Source organism: Vitis vinifera, chromosome 3, assembly GCF_030704535.1.
Source record: "Vitis vinifera cultivar Pinot Noir 40024 chromosome 3, ASM3070453v1".
Taxonomy (NCBI): Eukaryota; Viridiplantae; Streptophyta; class Magnoliopsida; order Vitales; family Vitaceae; genus Vitis; species Vitis vinifera.
The window spans coordinates 3,267,516-3,281,022 of record NC_081807.1 but is presented as its reverse complement, the minus strand read 5'-3'; the positions used below and the strand labels follow the sequence as shown (position 1 = coordinate 3,281,022).

The 13,507-nt window shown below is 34.9% G+C and overlaps 2 protein-coding genes across 4 annotated transcripts; one reads left to right on the top strand and one right to left on the bottom strand.

The window, feature by feature from the left end:
• LOC100241723 (AAA-ATPase At3g50940) lies at window positions 1-2,917 on the top strand. Its single transcript, XM_002283718.4, has 2 exons — window positions 1-1,250; window positions 2,251-2,917. The coding sequence occupies exons 1-2, from the start codon at window positions 240-242 to the stop codon at window positions 2,725-2,727; spliced, it is 1,488 nt and encodes a 495-aa protein (XP_002283754.2). The 5' UTR covers window positions 1-239; the 3' UTR covers window positions 2,728-2,917.
• Window positions 2,918-5,735: 2,818 nt separating this feature from the next.
• Window positions 5,736-12,828, bottom strand: LOC100267529 (bifunctional dihydrofolate reductase-thymidylate synthase). 3 transcript variants are annotated; one of them, XM_002280218.5, is made up of 12 exons: window positions 12,569-12,827; window positions 10,555-11,069; window positions 10,091-10,481; window positions 9,927-9,971; window positions 9,674-9,739; window positions 8,343-8,404; window positions 8,181-8,255; window positions 7,896-8,061; window positions 7,694-7,817; window positions 7,154-7,260; window positions 6,819-7,001; window positions 5,736-6,006 (listed from the first exon to the last, which is right to left on the bottom strand). In XM_002280218.5, the coding sequence occupies exons 2-11, from the start codon at window positions 10,980-10,982 to the stop codon at window positions 6,891-6,893; spliced, it is 1,575 nt and encodes a 524-aa protein (XP_002280254.1). In that variant the 5' UTR covers window positions 10,983-11,069; window positions 12,569-12,827; the 3' UTR covers window positions 5,736-6,006; window positions 6,819-6,890. The 3 variants fall into 3 exon arrangements, with proteins under 3 accessions (XP_002280254.1, XP_010645204.1, XP_019074581.1); XM_010646902.3 differs by lacking the exon at window positions 12,569-12,827 and adding an exon at window positions 12,033-12,530; XM_019219036.2 differs by lacking the exon at window positions 9,927-9,971 and having other exon boundaries at window positions 12,569-12,828.
• Between the last annotated feature and the right edge of the window lie 679 nt (window positions 12,829-13,507).

Here is a 13,507-nt window from a genome sequence, read left to right as displayed (position 1 = left end):
TTTGGATCTATTTTTTCTAAGTCTCCACAAAAAAACAAGGCGCTAAAGGGCCCTTTCCTCTCATCTTTCCACTGCCCCCACTGCATCACCGTTTCCAACTCTCCATGTTTTTCTCCTAAGACCTAGAAATCAAACCCTATAACCCCATGATCCCATCTCCAGACCCTCCTTAAATCCCCTTTACCATCCATCCCAAAGTCCCCATCAGAAACTTTGAGACCCATCAATCCGTGAAGGCCATGGATCGCAAAAACTTCCAAATGCCCTCCACCAAAACCATGATCTCGGCCGCAGCCTCCCTTGCTGGTTCAGCCATGTTGATTCGCTCGATCATCCGAGACCTCATCCCCCCAGAGCTCCAACACTACCTCTTCTCCAGATTTCGAGGCCTTTTAGGCTCATTCACCTCCGAATTTACCTTGGTAATCGAGGAATTTGATGGGTTTGGACACAACCAACTCTTCCGAGCTGCAGAGGTCTACCTGGGATCTGTCATCTCCCCAAATGCTCAAAGGCTTCGAGTCACATTGCCCAACAAGGAAAGCAAGATGTCGGTAACCATGGACCGGAATGAAGATGTGGCCGATACCTTCAATGGGGTTTCCTTGAAATGGACATTCATTTCAAGGAGCATTCCAACCAGGTACTTCAATGATCCAGACAATTATTACTCCATGGCCAAGTCAGAGCTCAAGTTCTTTCAATTGAGCTTTCACAAGAAGCACAAGCAAACGGTGCTTGAGGCTTACTTGCCATATGTACTGGAGAAATACAAAGCCATGAAAGAAACAAACAAGACCCTGAAAATCCACACTCTCAAGTTTGAGAGGTTGCAGGGAGGGAGCAGCGATCCATGGCAGTCGGTGAAGCTTGATCATCCGGCTACTTTTGATACACTGGCGATGGACTCGGAGCTCAAGAGGACTTTAATGAATGATCTTGAGAGGTTTGTGAGGAGGAAAGGGTTTTACAGGAAAGTTGGCAAGGCCTGGAAGAGGGGGTACTTGCTGTTTGGGCCTCCTGGTACTGGGAAATCGAGCTTGATTGCAGCCATGGCTAATTATTTGAATTTTGATATCTATGACTTGGAGCTCACAGATCTTAGATGCAATTCTGAGCTCAGGAAATTGCTGATTTCTACTGCAAACCGATCCATACTTGTGGTGGAGGATATTGATTGCTCCCTTGAATTGCAAGATAGACTAGCTCAAGCCAGAATGATGAATCCTCATCGATACCAAACAAGCCAGGTACATCTTGTCTTTCTCTCTTTGTCTTCAATCAATCTTGCATACAAAACTTTTTAGATCCCCAAATTTATTTGTTAATGATGTTTGAGAATTTAGAACTTTGAGATTTCAGTTTGTTGTCAAAAACCACTACAAGAAGAATAATAATAGGGTGAAGAAAACAAGAGAACAAGAATAAAAACAAGCAAAGCATACAATGATTTACATAGTTGTGAAAACAACCAAACGAGTATTTTAGAGACAGCCAACAAGGAATTCCATTAATGATTGGCCTGGCTGTTTTGGTCCTTTGGCACAACTCAGATTCATTTGGTAGATCCTTTTAGGAGGTCCCCCTCTTAGTAGCTTAGATAGAACAAAGAACTTCTATTATTGTTGAAGGAGATTATAACCTAAAAACCCTCAAATTCCAAAGTCCCAATTACATCCAAAAAGAGACTCTCATTCTTTTAGTCAAAATCTGTTACTATATTTTTTCTATTTGTATAGGAAGATTCGATGTAGGAACTTGATTGAATAATTGTCCAAGATACCTATTCGAGAAATAAGATCTCACAATAGCATTTTTTTTTTAATGATAATAGGAAACCCCGTTACAAGAATATATTCTATTAGGAAACTATCAATGACTTTTCAATTGATTTAAAAATAAAATCTGAAACACTTTCAAACAATTTTGTATGGTTTCTTGAACGTGTCTGTTTGGGCAGAAAGAAAATGTTCTGGGTGGGTGGTGGAGTGCCTTTTTGGGCCTTTTAGCTTTCAACACAAAACCCCACCCTACCTGAGAATTGAGAGAGCTACCCATTCTCACACATTTTCTATCAATTTTAGGTAGGTGACTCTATAAGGGGTCTTTTGAGGATTTACATGACCCCAGATTGGTGTCTTTTGGGTAGAAAGAAAATGTTCTGGGTGGTGGGAGTGCCTTTTTGGACCTTTTAGCCTTAAAAGGGCATAACCCAACCTACCCATTCTCACACATTTCCATCAATTTTAGGTGACTCTATCAGGGCTGCTCAATTTCATAGATGGGCTGTGGTCAAGCTGTGGAGATGAGCGGATCATAGTCTTCACAACCAACCACAAAGACAAGCTTGACCCAGCTCTGTTGCGCCCTGGTCGCATGGATATGCATATCAACATGTCTTACTGCACCCCATGTGGGTTCAAAATGCTAGCCTCCAACTACCTTGAGATCACAAACCACCCTCTTTTCCCAGAGGTTGAAGACTTGATCTTGGAAGCAAAGGTAACCCCTGCAGAAGTGGGTGAGCAACTGATGAAGAGTGAGGAGCCTGATATCACCCTAGAAGGCCTAATTCGGTTCCTTGTGGAGAAGAAAGAAAGTGACGCAGCTAAAGCTAGAGAGGCAGAGCTGGAAGCAGCCAGGGCTAGTGATAAGGAGGAAAAGGAGAAAGATGAGAATGGGAAACCAGAGAAGGGGGGAGAGGTGGAAATAAAAATGATCCGGTGAGTTGCTGCAGGTGGGTTGGAGGAGATACAATCTATTTCATGAAGCTCACTCCTTAGATTTATGTAACAGAACTTTGACATAAATTTTATGTAGGAAAATAAATCTTATCACAAGATTTTGTTTTCTCTTTGGTATCATTATTCTTGTTATAATATCTCTAGGAAAATTTGAAGTAAAATCCCTTTCTTTAGTTCTTGTGTTAAATATGGCAATGATTGTCTACTTATCATCATTTTATGAGCCAATTAGAGTCTTTAATCATATTTTAATCTCGATTTTAATCTATTAAAATTCAATTTAAGGCTACTATTAATTTGATGAATCCATCGCATCCATTTTTCAAACTAATTCGAGACAACAAGTCTTTCATTTGAAAGAGAAGAATCGATCAAACAATCTTACCAATTTTGCAAATTAAGGATAGCCTATTTCATAGGTTTAAAATTAATAAATTACTTTTATATGCTATTTCAAATTTATTTTCCCATTTTAAATTTTCTATATAAAAATTATTATACTTGATATTTTTTTCTTTCTTGCATAAATTAAAAAAAAATAGTAAAAAGAGATAAAAATAGATACCTTTCCAGTCACTAGAATTGGAAAGGTCAAGGGGGTGGGTTCATAGCATAGCAGGGCAGGCAGAAAGTTAAGTTCTTGTACCTACCCCATCCTATTAAGACTAAACTTCCCCACATTCATCTAGGAGCAAGATAAGTTACAAAAAATACTCCATACCCAATTTTAAATGATTCTAACCTACTAATAATAATAAAGCCAAAAGTGTCAGATATACCTAAAAATTCCTTTTAGAAGTTGACTTTTTTATCATCCCATATCCACCATTTCAACCTAACTCCAATGTATTTTATATGATTAATAACCTTTTTTATTAGGAATCCTAAAAATAATGTTATCTTAATACACTTCTCCCTCTTGCTCACATGCTTCCACTATCTCCCCTATACTTCATCAATGTCCATTAGCATCTTCTTTATCTTTAGTGACAAACCTTCTTTCCCCTTTACCCTTGGTCTACAAACATCCTCACTAACAAAGGGTTGCCCTTAAAACTATTGGATCACATGTTTGGTTGTCATAAATAATTTTTTTCCCTTTTACATTGGGTCTACAAACATCCTCACTAGCAAGGAGATGCCCTTATCATTGGATCACATGTTTGGTTGCCATAAATAATTTTTTTCCCTTTTACCTTGGGTCTACAAACATCCTCACTAGCAAGGGGATGCCCTTAAACTCATTGGATCACATGTTTGGTTGTCATAAATAATTTTTGTGTTATTCCCATTTTAAGGACTCGTTATTTACTTTTATAAGAGCGTATTTAATAATGTTTCTATTCAATGTATTTTTAAGAGAATCACCTATCAACTCTTCCTTTCAATTCTTTAGAAATAGGAGATAGCACTACAACTCGATTAGATGGGCTTTCAACAAGAGGAGCACCTTTACCTTAAGACTCCAATTGGGCTTTTTTACTTCCTTGAAAAAGGGTCTCACTAGAAGACTTGATGTAACAAAGGATGAAAGCACTTCACCTGAACCAACAGAGAAGCACTCATTAGAATAGCCCGAGAGAGCTAGCCCATAGAGTTATTATTTTTGCCTTTCCTAAAAGGGGTGAGGTATGAGAGACTTCCACAAGATTTGGCTTACTTTGCTAAGTGTTTCTTCAAAAAAATAGATTTTCCAAAACTTCAAGTAATTGTTTATACTTTTAAAAGTGTTTCTTAAAATTTATTAAACACTAATTTTATTTTATTTTCAAAAGCACTTTTTAGACAAACACTTTCTAAAATCACTGTGAAAGAAGTTCTAAACTTAAAACAATTCACTAATAACTCGTTTAGTAGTGATTTTAGGAAGCGTTTTTAATATTTTTAATATTTAAAAATTTTCATCATTCAAATGTTAAAAATATTATAAACACTTTCTAAAATCACTCCCAAACGCACCCTAAGTCTCATTACAAACATTTTCCACCCTATTAACTTCTTTTGGGTTTTAAGGATAACATCCCAAAGGGTATTCCTCTCACTAAATCTTGTAGTGTATTCATTCAAGATATTTATTTCCTCAGAGAGAGAAAAGGCTAAAGACCTTGCAATTTAAGTCCAAATGGTACAAAAACTTCAATAAAATACTATTGATATCAAAACAAATCATTTTTGAGGTCTTAATATTAAAGAAATCAATTTGGCATGCCTTAATAAAGATAGGACTATCAACTGAAAAGCAACCATAAGAAATGAAGCTCTTGTTTGGTAATAGTTTTTCATTCTCTAAAATGAAAAATAAAAAACATATACACATTTGACAAAAAAAAAACAATAGAAAACAATTTTATTTTCTTAAAAAACAAAAAACATAATGTTTTGAGAAAACAAATTTTAACTATTTCATTTGTTTTCCAATTATAATTTTAAAAAATAATTATACAAAGATTAAAAATAAAACACCACATATAAAAGTTAATTTTAAAATATATTTAAAAACATTTTAAATTCCTAATCAGATTTTGTTCTTCAAAATATTATAAAACAATTTTCAAAAACTATTTCCAAACTGTTTTGGAAAACACTTCTAACTTTTGGCCCATCAGAAGGGATGAGAATGAGACAAAAGTGTTTTTTTTATCCTACTCGTCCTATCTAAGTACAATAGTATTGGGATAAAAGTAAACGAATGAGAAGACTTGTAAATTTTTTTAAAAACTTGGAATGAGTCCAAGGCAGGTATGGATATTTTAAGCCATTGAAACCACAGCATATTCAGAATTAATAGTTTCAGTGTCTAAAATAGGCAACCAGAATCTACCCATATGATCAATAGACCGATTGGCAACCCTATCAAATTTGTTTCCCAAAAATGTTTTTCATGATTTTGCAAATAAGAATGGTGTAAGAAATAAACAAATGAAGCTACAAAGGAATTCTTTTAAGCAACAAAATAGAAATAGTTCCACCAACTAGATAACCACTTCAAGATGAAAAATTGGGTCATCTCAGGTTCCCATTTGTTTCTCAACAGTGCTCGAAAGGTATTTGTAGCAACTGAAAACAGCAATTATAACAGACAAAACAACACAGATTCCAAAAAGTGAAAATAAATATATATCCTAAATCACCTTAGAACCAACATTTTGTAAGAGGAACTAAAGGATTCTCAGTTACTACATATGTAGAGCTTCAAGTGTATCCAACTCTAGGAATTTTTTATTTGTATATAACTATCAACATTAACTTCCATTAGCCGTGCCTGCAACATCATTAAAAACAGAGAGCTTTAATCACGCAAAATAAATTCAAGATTACCTATTAAAACTGATGATAATCGAACTAAATAACCTAGAATTCCTCAGCATTTAACATGGTGTGTTCCAAATCCTCAAGAAGATAGACAGTAGTGTGACACTATGTGGGACTAAAGCATGAAACAAAACAGAACACAGCGAGGGAGCAACTTTTCTCATCACTGGTAATAGCTGATACCTTTCTGGGCAAGTAGAAACCAAAGTTGCACTCTGACTTGTTTGTGAATCGAAATACTACCATGAAGCAAACCGTTTACCTATTACCCTTATGCCTCAATCGGATTTGCCTGATTTTGAAGATATTTGTTAACCTATTTCTTCATTTCAGGTACTTATTAGCATTAAATAATACTATCCTATCCAAACACAATCCTACCCACAAATCTTAAATTCCAATTTTTTATGCGACTAACTCTTTCTCAGACAGAATTATATCCCTACCACATCAATCTCCAAGTGGGTAAATCATACACTGAAAACCCTAGCATGCGCAAGGGATATCATTCTCCACACCACCCAATGACATTAACCCACCAAATTATAAATTTCTATAAGAGTATGAAAGGAAAACACACACACACACACGAATCTCATTGCCAAAGGGGTAACAAACTGACAGTGGGGAAACCAACGTTTTGAGTTGCTATGGCAGAAGAGATGCATGCCATGGGACAAGCCGCGCTTAAGCACATGATGTGTGACTTTATCTATATTAGGATGTGAAATTTATAGGAGATATAAGCAGACATGTACTTGCCTCAAAACTACAAGCATATATTGCCTGAAAGGGGAGGAAGAGTCTCCATGTTTCCTTTAATGGATTGGAGCTCTATACCGCCATTTTCATCTCTATTTTCTGATGAGGATCATAACCTATGAGTTGGAAATCAGCTGCCACAAAAGAATCAATGTTCTTCTTCTGTGGATTGATCTTCAAAATCTGCATTAAAGTGCGAGTAAGAGGATGTATGGAACAACTCAAATAGAGAGAAAAATACGAAAGAATAAGAGTGAAAAACACAAGAAGAAAGGAATTATACTCCTTACAAATAAAAAATTTGGAATAGAACTAATCAATTCAAGAATACTAACTGGAAAAGGTTTAGGAAGCTTCTGAAGCTGCTCCTGCAGAGGCCTGATATGAGTCAGATAAACATGAGAGTCCCCAATAACATGGATGAAATCACCAGGAACAAGGTCTGTACAAGATAAAATACAATTAAAGACATTTCTTTAATACAAATAATCAAAAACCAATGAGCTGAATATTAAAAATAGAAAAGAAGAAGAAGAAGATAATCATGTGTGGCCATTGTTACAATTAACACTTGCATAACATAATCATGTGTGGTAATCACGAGTGATGGCCTTGTTTAGTAAAGATATGACCCTCTGCCTGCACATAGAGTCATCAATTGCATATGCAGGGGTCCAAAGACTTGTGTAGATATCTGCACAGGGATCCTTACTAGGTTGCTATTAATTACCACAAGAATGTTATCAAAGAAACATTTGCAGTTATCAAATTTTCAGATGCCTACATGTACCCATCTATCTAGATATTTAAACGTTCTAGCAAATTTGCATGTGAACAAAACTGGTTAGGTTTCTGGATTTGTCACAAATGCATACCACAAACATGAGCGATCATGCATGTTAAGAGCGCATAAGATGCAATGTTAAACGGCACACCAAGACCCATGTCAGCAGATCGCTGGTACATTTGGCATGATAACTCCCCATGGCTTACATAGAACTGCAAGAAGAAAAAGGAAAAATGTAATCAAAGACATAAATGATAAAGGAAATATAAATAAGCCACTTTAATACTAACCTGTGCAAACATATGGCAGGGTGGAAGTGCCATCAATTTGAGATCAGAAGGATTCCAAGCTGAGAGGATAATCCGTCGATCATTCGGATTATTCTTGATCTTGTTAATAACATCTAACAACTGATCAAATCCTTGGCCAGTATAGTCAGCATGCATGTCAATATAGCTGTAAAATATATGAGCAATAGGTTAAAACTGGAGAAAAACTACCTCGAGAAAACAGAATCCTTACTCGAGAAAAATAGAGTCCACCACATAAACTTTCAAAGAATAAAATCCACGAACCTAGCACCAAAGTGCCTCCACTGGAACCCATATATGGGTCCCAAGTCACCCTCTTCCCTGTCTGCCAAGCCAATACTGAAATAGAGAATATTGAATATATCAGTAAGAATTGCACGAAACACACCAGTTTAGCAAAGTAGATATGGATAGACAACCACTTGCCTATCAAGGTAGTCCCTGGATGCATTGCCATCCCATATATGAATTCCCTTTTCCTGTAGGACCTGTTAACAATACAAACATTTTAGAATGATGTACACTTAGATCTGAATTTCACATCTATACTGGATGGAAGAGAAGAGAATCTTGACCAAGGTATTTGGACACTTTACAGAGAAGAAATGGTTCCATTCAGCTCACATTATCATTTGAATGATTGAATGGAACAAAGTATATTCTATAGTGGATTCTTTAAAATAGAAGATTGGAGTTATCACAAAAAATTACAATAAAGACCTAAAACCACTTCTAAAATCCTGATAATGACCTGACATGTACAACCAAATAAACTCAGCTTCTAAGTGAATTCATTTCATGTATAGTCTTCTATGTGTCTCACAGAACAGAATACATTATTCTGTCACTATGCCTATTATGTGAAATATGGGGAAAGGGCCCCGTGCATTTAACAAGCTTCCCTTACAAAAATCCGCCAGCAAGGATCACCTACATTTTATAATATGAGTACCTTGTTCTTTACAAATTTGCAACAGGTGACCTTCCTTTAGTGCTTTTGGTGTTACATGTAGTGAATTCAAACAAGCAGTTCTGAGCTTTAACCCTAACACTGTTTCTTGATTCACTAAAAAAAGGAAAAGAAATCCAGGATATCATAAAATGCAATATTTTACCAATCACCAACAAATCATACCCAGATCTGACCAAGCATCTTCATATCATGACCATATTGTCCCTTAATCATCAAGAAGGAAACCCCTTCAAAATCCCCAAGCATGCAAGTTTACTCTCTAGAATTCTCCATGAGACCACAATTATCTCAGGCTCCAATATACATTGCAAGGAACCCATCCAACACATATCTTAAAACTACCTTCTATTTTCTTGATATGCATCTTAAAACTATTTTCAAATTTTTTTCATAGCCTCTCAAAACTATTTTCCAATACACTCAATTGATGTTCAAGGCATGCTTAAAAACCACATAAGAACCTCCACTTCATGTGCAAGTCTAGTGAATTTAAGCTTATAAAGTTATCTTTCAAGGCTTTTCCTTAGTCTCAATCTTAAAAGTTCCATACGTTTCTAAGACTATGGTTTAGCCTCGATCTTGAAATTTCCATACATTTATAAGACTGGTTCTATAGAATCGTCACAATAAGTCCTTATTTCAACAATTTAAGTAATTAAGAAATTTTCATTTTAATGGAATAGACCTAGAAAGCCAAGTCAAGTCTGTTCTGGTAATACCATGAAAGATATGAAAGAAGGAGAAATGAAGTAAACAATCCATAATACTCAATAACATTTCATACCTTAGCATTTGTTGAGCCACTGATGAACCACAGCAGTTCTTCAACAACCCCTCGCCAAAATACTTTCTATCAAAGCAAACAATAAAAATGTGTAAACTAACATATGAATTGACAAAAAATATTCCTTTTTCACTTGAATTTCACTCATAATGCATCAAATAAAACCAAACTTCTGAGAAACGGAAGGAAATACCCACAGAACAAACTAATACAATTATTTGTAAAGGAAATCTTCATTTTGAAAAATATATACCTTAGTTGTAAGAAGCGGAAAAGTTTTTCGTAGATTAAACCGCATCTGTGAATAAAAATTGATTACTACACTGGTCAATAGTTGAATATAAAACCATATAATGGAAACATACATTCAGAAGAGGAACATGACCAACTCTCTCAATTATCTGAAATTAGCAGTACCTGGCAACCAAACTTTGATAAAGTACCAGTCCCTGTCCTATCATCCCTTTGAACACCATTTGAGATGATGTCTTCAACCAATCTCAGATAGATGTATTCCTCATGCCTCTCAAAGATCATCTTGGGCAAGAAAGAGAACTTCTTTACTTCAAATTTAATGGATTCCAACCCACTGTCACCATTGTTCTGGATTTGGGATTCGTCTGCAGAACTTCTCACACGAACATAAGTCATGAAAGAATAACGAATATTGTTTTCCACCAATGGGAAGGATGAGTACCAAGGCTGAAATACCAAGGAATCAATAGCAGGGATGAAAGTGTCACATTCGAAGCTTGTCTCAATTTCTGTAATGTGGATAGCATCACATCCAGGTGCATTGAGAGCTTCCCTGTATTGAAAAGATAATCAACTGAAAGAACGAAAAAGCTCCTTAATACAGCAATGATCAACAAAGTACACACCTTAGTATCTGGCCACCTCCTATAACAAACACTTTTTCAATGGACAGACAATAGGGAGATGCAGCTAATAGTTCCAAAGCAGAAGCCATGCTTCCACATATTACAACATTCTCTGCAGTTGCAATATCAAAACTTCCAGAACGAGTCAGAACAACATTTAGGCGGCCAGGCAGAGGCCGATGCTCAAGAGGAATACTTTCCCATGTTTTTCTACCCATTATAACTGCATTCTTTTTCACAGTATCTGCTACAGTCATAGTAATGTCCTTGAAAATTTTCATGTCAGAAGGCAATCTCCAGGGTAGTTTCCCATCCTTACCAATACCCATATCTCGAGTTGCAGCCACAACAACTTGGTACGTCCTCTGTGGATCAGGCTGTATATTGGCATTGCCATTAGGAAGGCTCACAACAGTGTCACTGGCCATAATTGAATCCTGAACCCAATGAAGACTTAAAGATGTTGACTGAAAACTGAGACTGCACAACCAACTTTTGCAAAAGTGCAGTAGAACCTGAAATTGAAAAATAAAAATGAAAACAAAGGGAATAAATGAAACACTAGATCCGTTAAATTCATAAAGCAAAACCACAGGCAATTACACATTCAGCAATTTATTTTTTGAACTTCTCAAGCATGTACAATCATGTGGAAGCCTACAAATGTAAACACATCTTACACAACACATAATCATCAACAATTTTAATTTAAATCAGATAATAGAAATAAAGCATTCAAGCAGTGATTACAATCTCTTATTAATATCTGGGCTTTTCCTTTTAGAAGACACCACTTAAATGTCAAAAAGTGGCGGACCAAGCTTATCAAACTGAAAATTCTGCCCTCAAACTGAACTGGGCTGATACACAGCCAACGCTTAAATAATCGGCAAAGATTTGTAAGCTTATGGTTCTTTCTAACCAATCCCTGGTGTAAATCAATGGAATTTATATTTGATCCAAGGGAATTGCTTAGGAACCGGAAGTTGAGGCGACTTTTCATTAAACACAAGGTCAGTGCAAAGCTTCGAAAAGCTGCTCAAGATGCATGTTTCTGGTGAGAATTTAAGAAATCAATCCATTTTGGTTGAAATTTGCCCGCATATCCATGTTATCTTTTCCACAAGCGAATGTAAAGTTTCTGGGTATGCCACTAAGAACCCTAGAACAAGCACACAGGCATATTATATGGTGCATTTACATAAACACAACACTTCCACTCAATCGAAAGAGCAATCAGCCAACAAGACATAGAACCATCATAAACCCCACAAACTCTTTCTAATTTTCAACAAAAATAAATAAATTCAAAAACTCATCCGTACAAATCAAGTAGGATCCCACTGTGACCTACTAATCCAAAAAAAAAAAACACCCAAAAAAACCCCAGAACAGAAAGAAAAAAATGAAAAGGTTCTCAGGAAATTAAAAATAAACAAATAAGTTTTGAGCTTCTCAAAATTTACAACAATACTTACAAGCTATATCACAGGAACGAGGAAGAAACCCACATTTACAAGGCAAAGAAAATACCCAGATTTTCCATTCACAAGATCACAACACATAATCTAATCCCAAATGTTGAGATAGAGCACAGATTAACACTGAAAATATAAGAATTATAAAACATACATTAATTGCAATATTATTATTATTATTATGATAATAATAATAGTAATAATAATAAATAGATAATCGTAATAATAAATAACAGCAGGAAATAATGATAATAAAGCGATATTTCCAATGCGAATGCTCAGGAAAAGACAAGTAAGCTTCATCAATTCATCGAGTTTCCCCTCAAAATATTAACACAAACCAACAAAAATATCATTTTTTTCCTTAAAAGAAAAAAAAAATGTAACCGAAACAAGGCATTCAAGAAACAATTTAAAACAAACAAACCAAACCCAGAAAAGGAAAATCCAAAATAAAAAGAAATGGCAAAATAGTAAAAAAAAAATTTAAAAAAAAAAAAAAACAAACAGAGATCTGATGAAAAAAAAAACCCAACCGGAGGAAATCTGAACCAAAATGTAGCAGCGATGGTGGATCTGAGGAAGTAAGAGAATTGGAGTGAAGACACTAGGGTTTGGAAGAGAAAAGATAGGAGAGTAAGTTGGTGAAAGAAGAAAGAGAAGTGGAGAGAAAAAAGCACTTTGGTTAAGACTCGAGAGAAGAGAAGGAGAGGGGGGAGAGAGAGAGAGGAAAAAAAGGAAGCTGGGCGGAAAACACAAAATCCAAAAGCACGGTTGACGCGGAGTACCGCCAACCTCACTCAATGACTCTTTGTCTTTTTATTGTGGCTTCCCTTCCCTCCCAATCCAATCTTTATTTTTCCCATTTTACCCTCTTTCTCCATTTCCCCATTTTCCCACTCTGTATATATATATATTTTGAACTGTAAAATTTAATTTTGAAAATTAATTAATTTTGGAAAATATAAAAGGAATTATTTTGTGATTTTAATTAAATATATTTTTTTAAATATTTATCTAATTTTAAATAAATTCTATAATTTTGAAATTGGACATGCCAAATAAAAATTCCTTTTTATGATGAGGAAAATATAAATAAGTTGAACATCTCATTTTTCGAAATTAATGTTATTCTATTTATTTATTTATTTATTTTATAAATATATAAATAAAATTTTTATTTATCATTTTATACATGTCATTCATACTTTAATACTTTGTTATATTATTTTTATGCAAATAAAAAATTTTATATTTTTTGTAACTCCCGTATTCTTTGTATCTTAATTACATTTTTTATTAATAGAATTTTGTCAAATTCTTTAAATCATAGTGACATTTTTCATATCCGAGTAACATTCTTTTTACCCAATAGACAAATTTTTGTATCTCAATTGTACTTTTACGTTCATATTCAGGTAAAATAAGTCTTATTTCATTGAACTTATTTTATATTCTTAAAAATTTTAAAATTC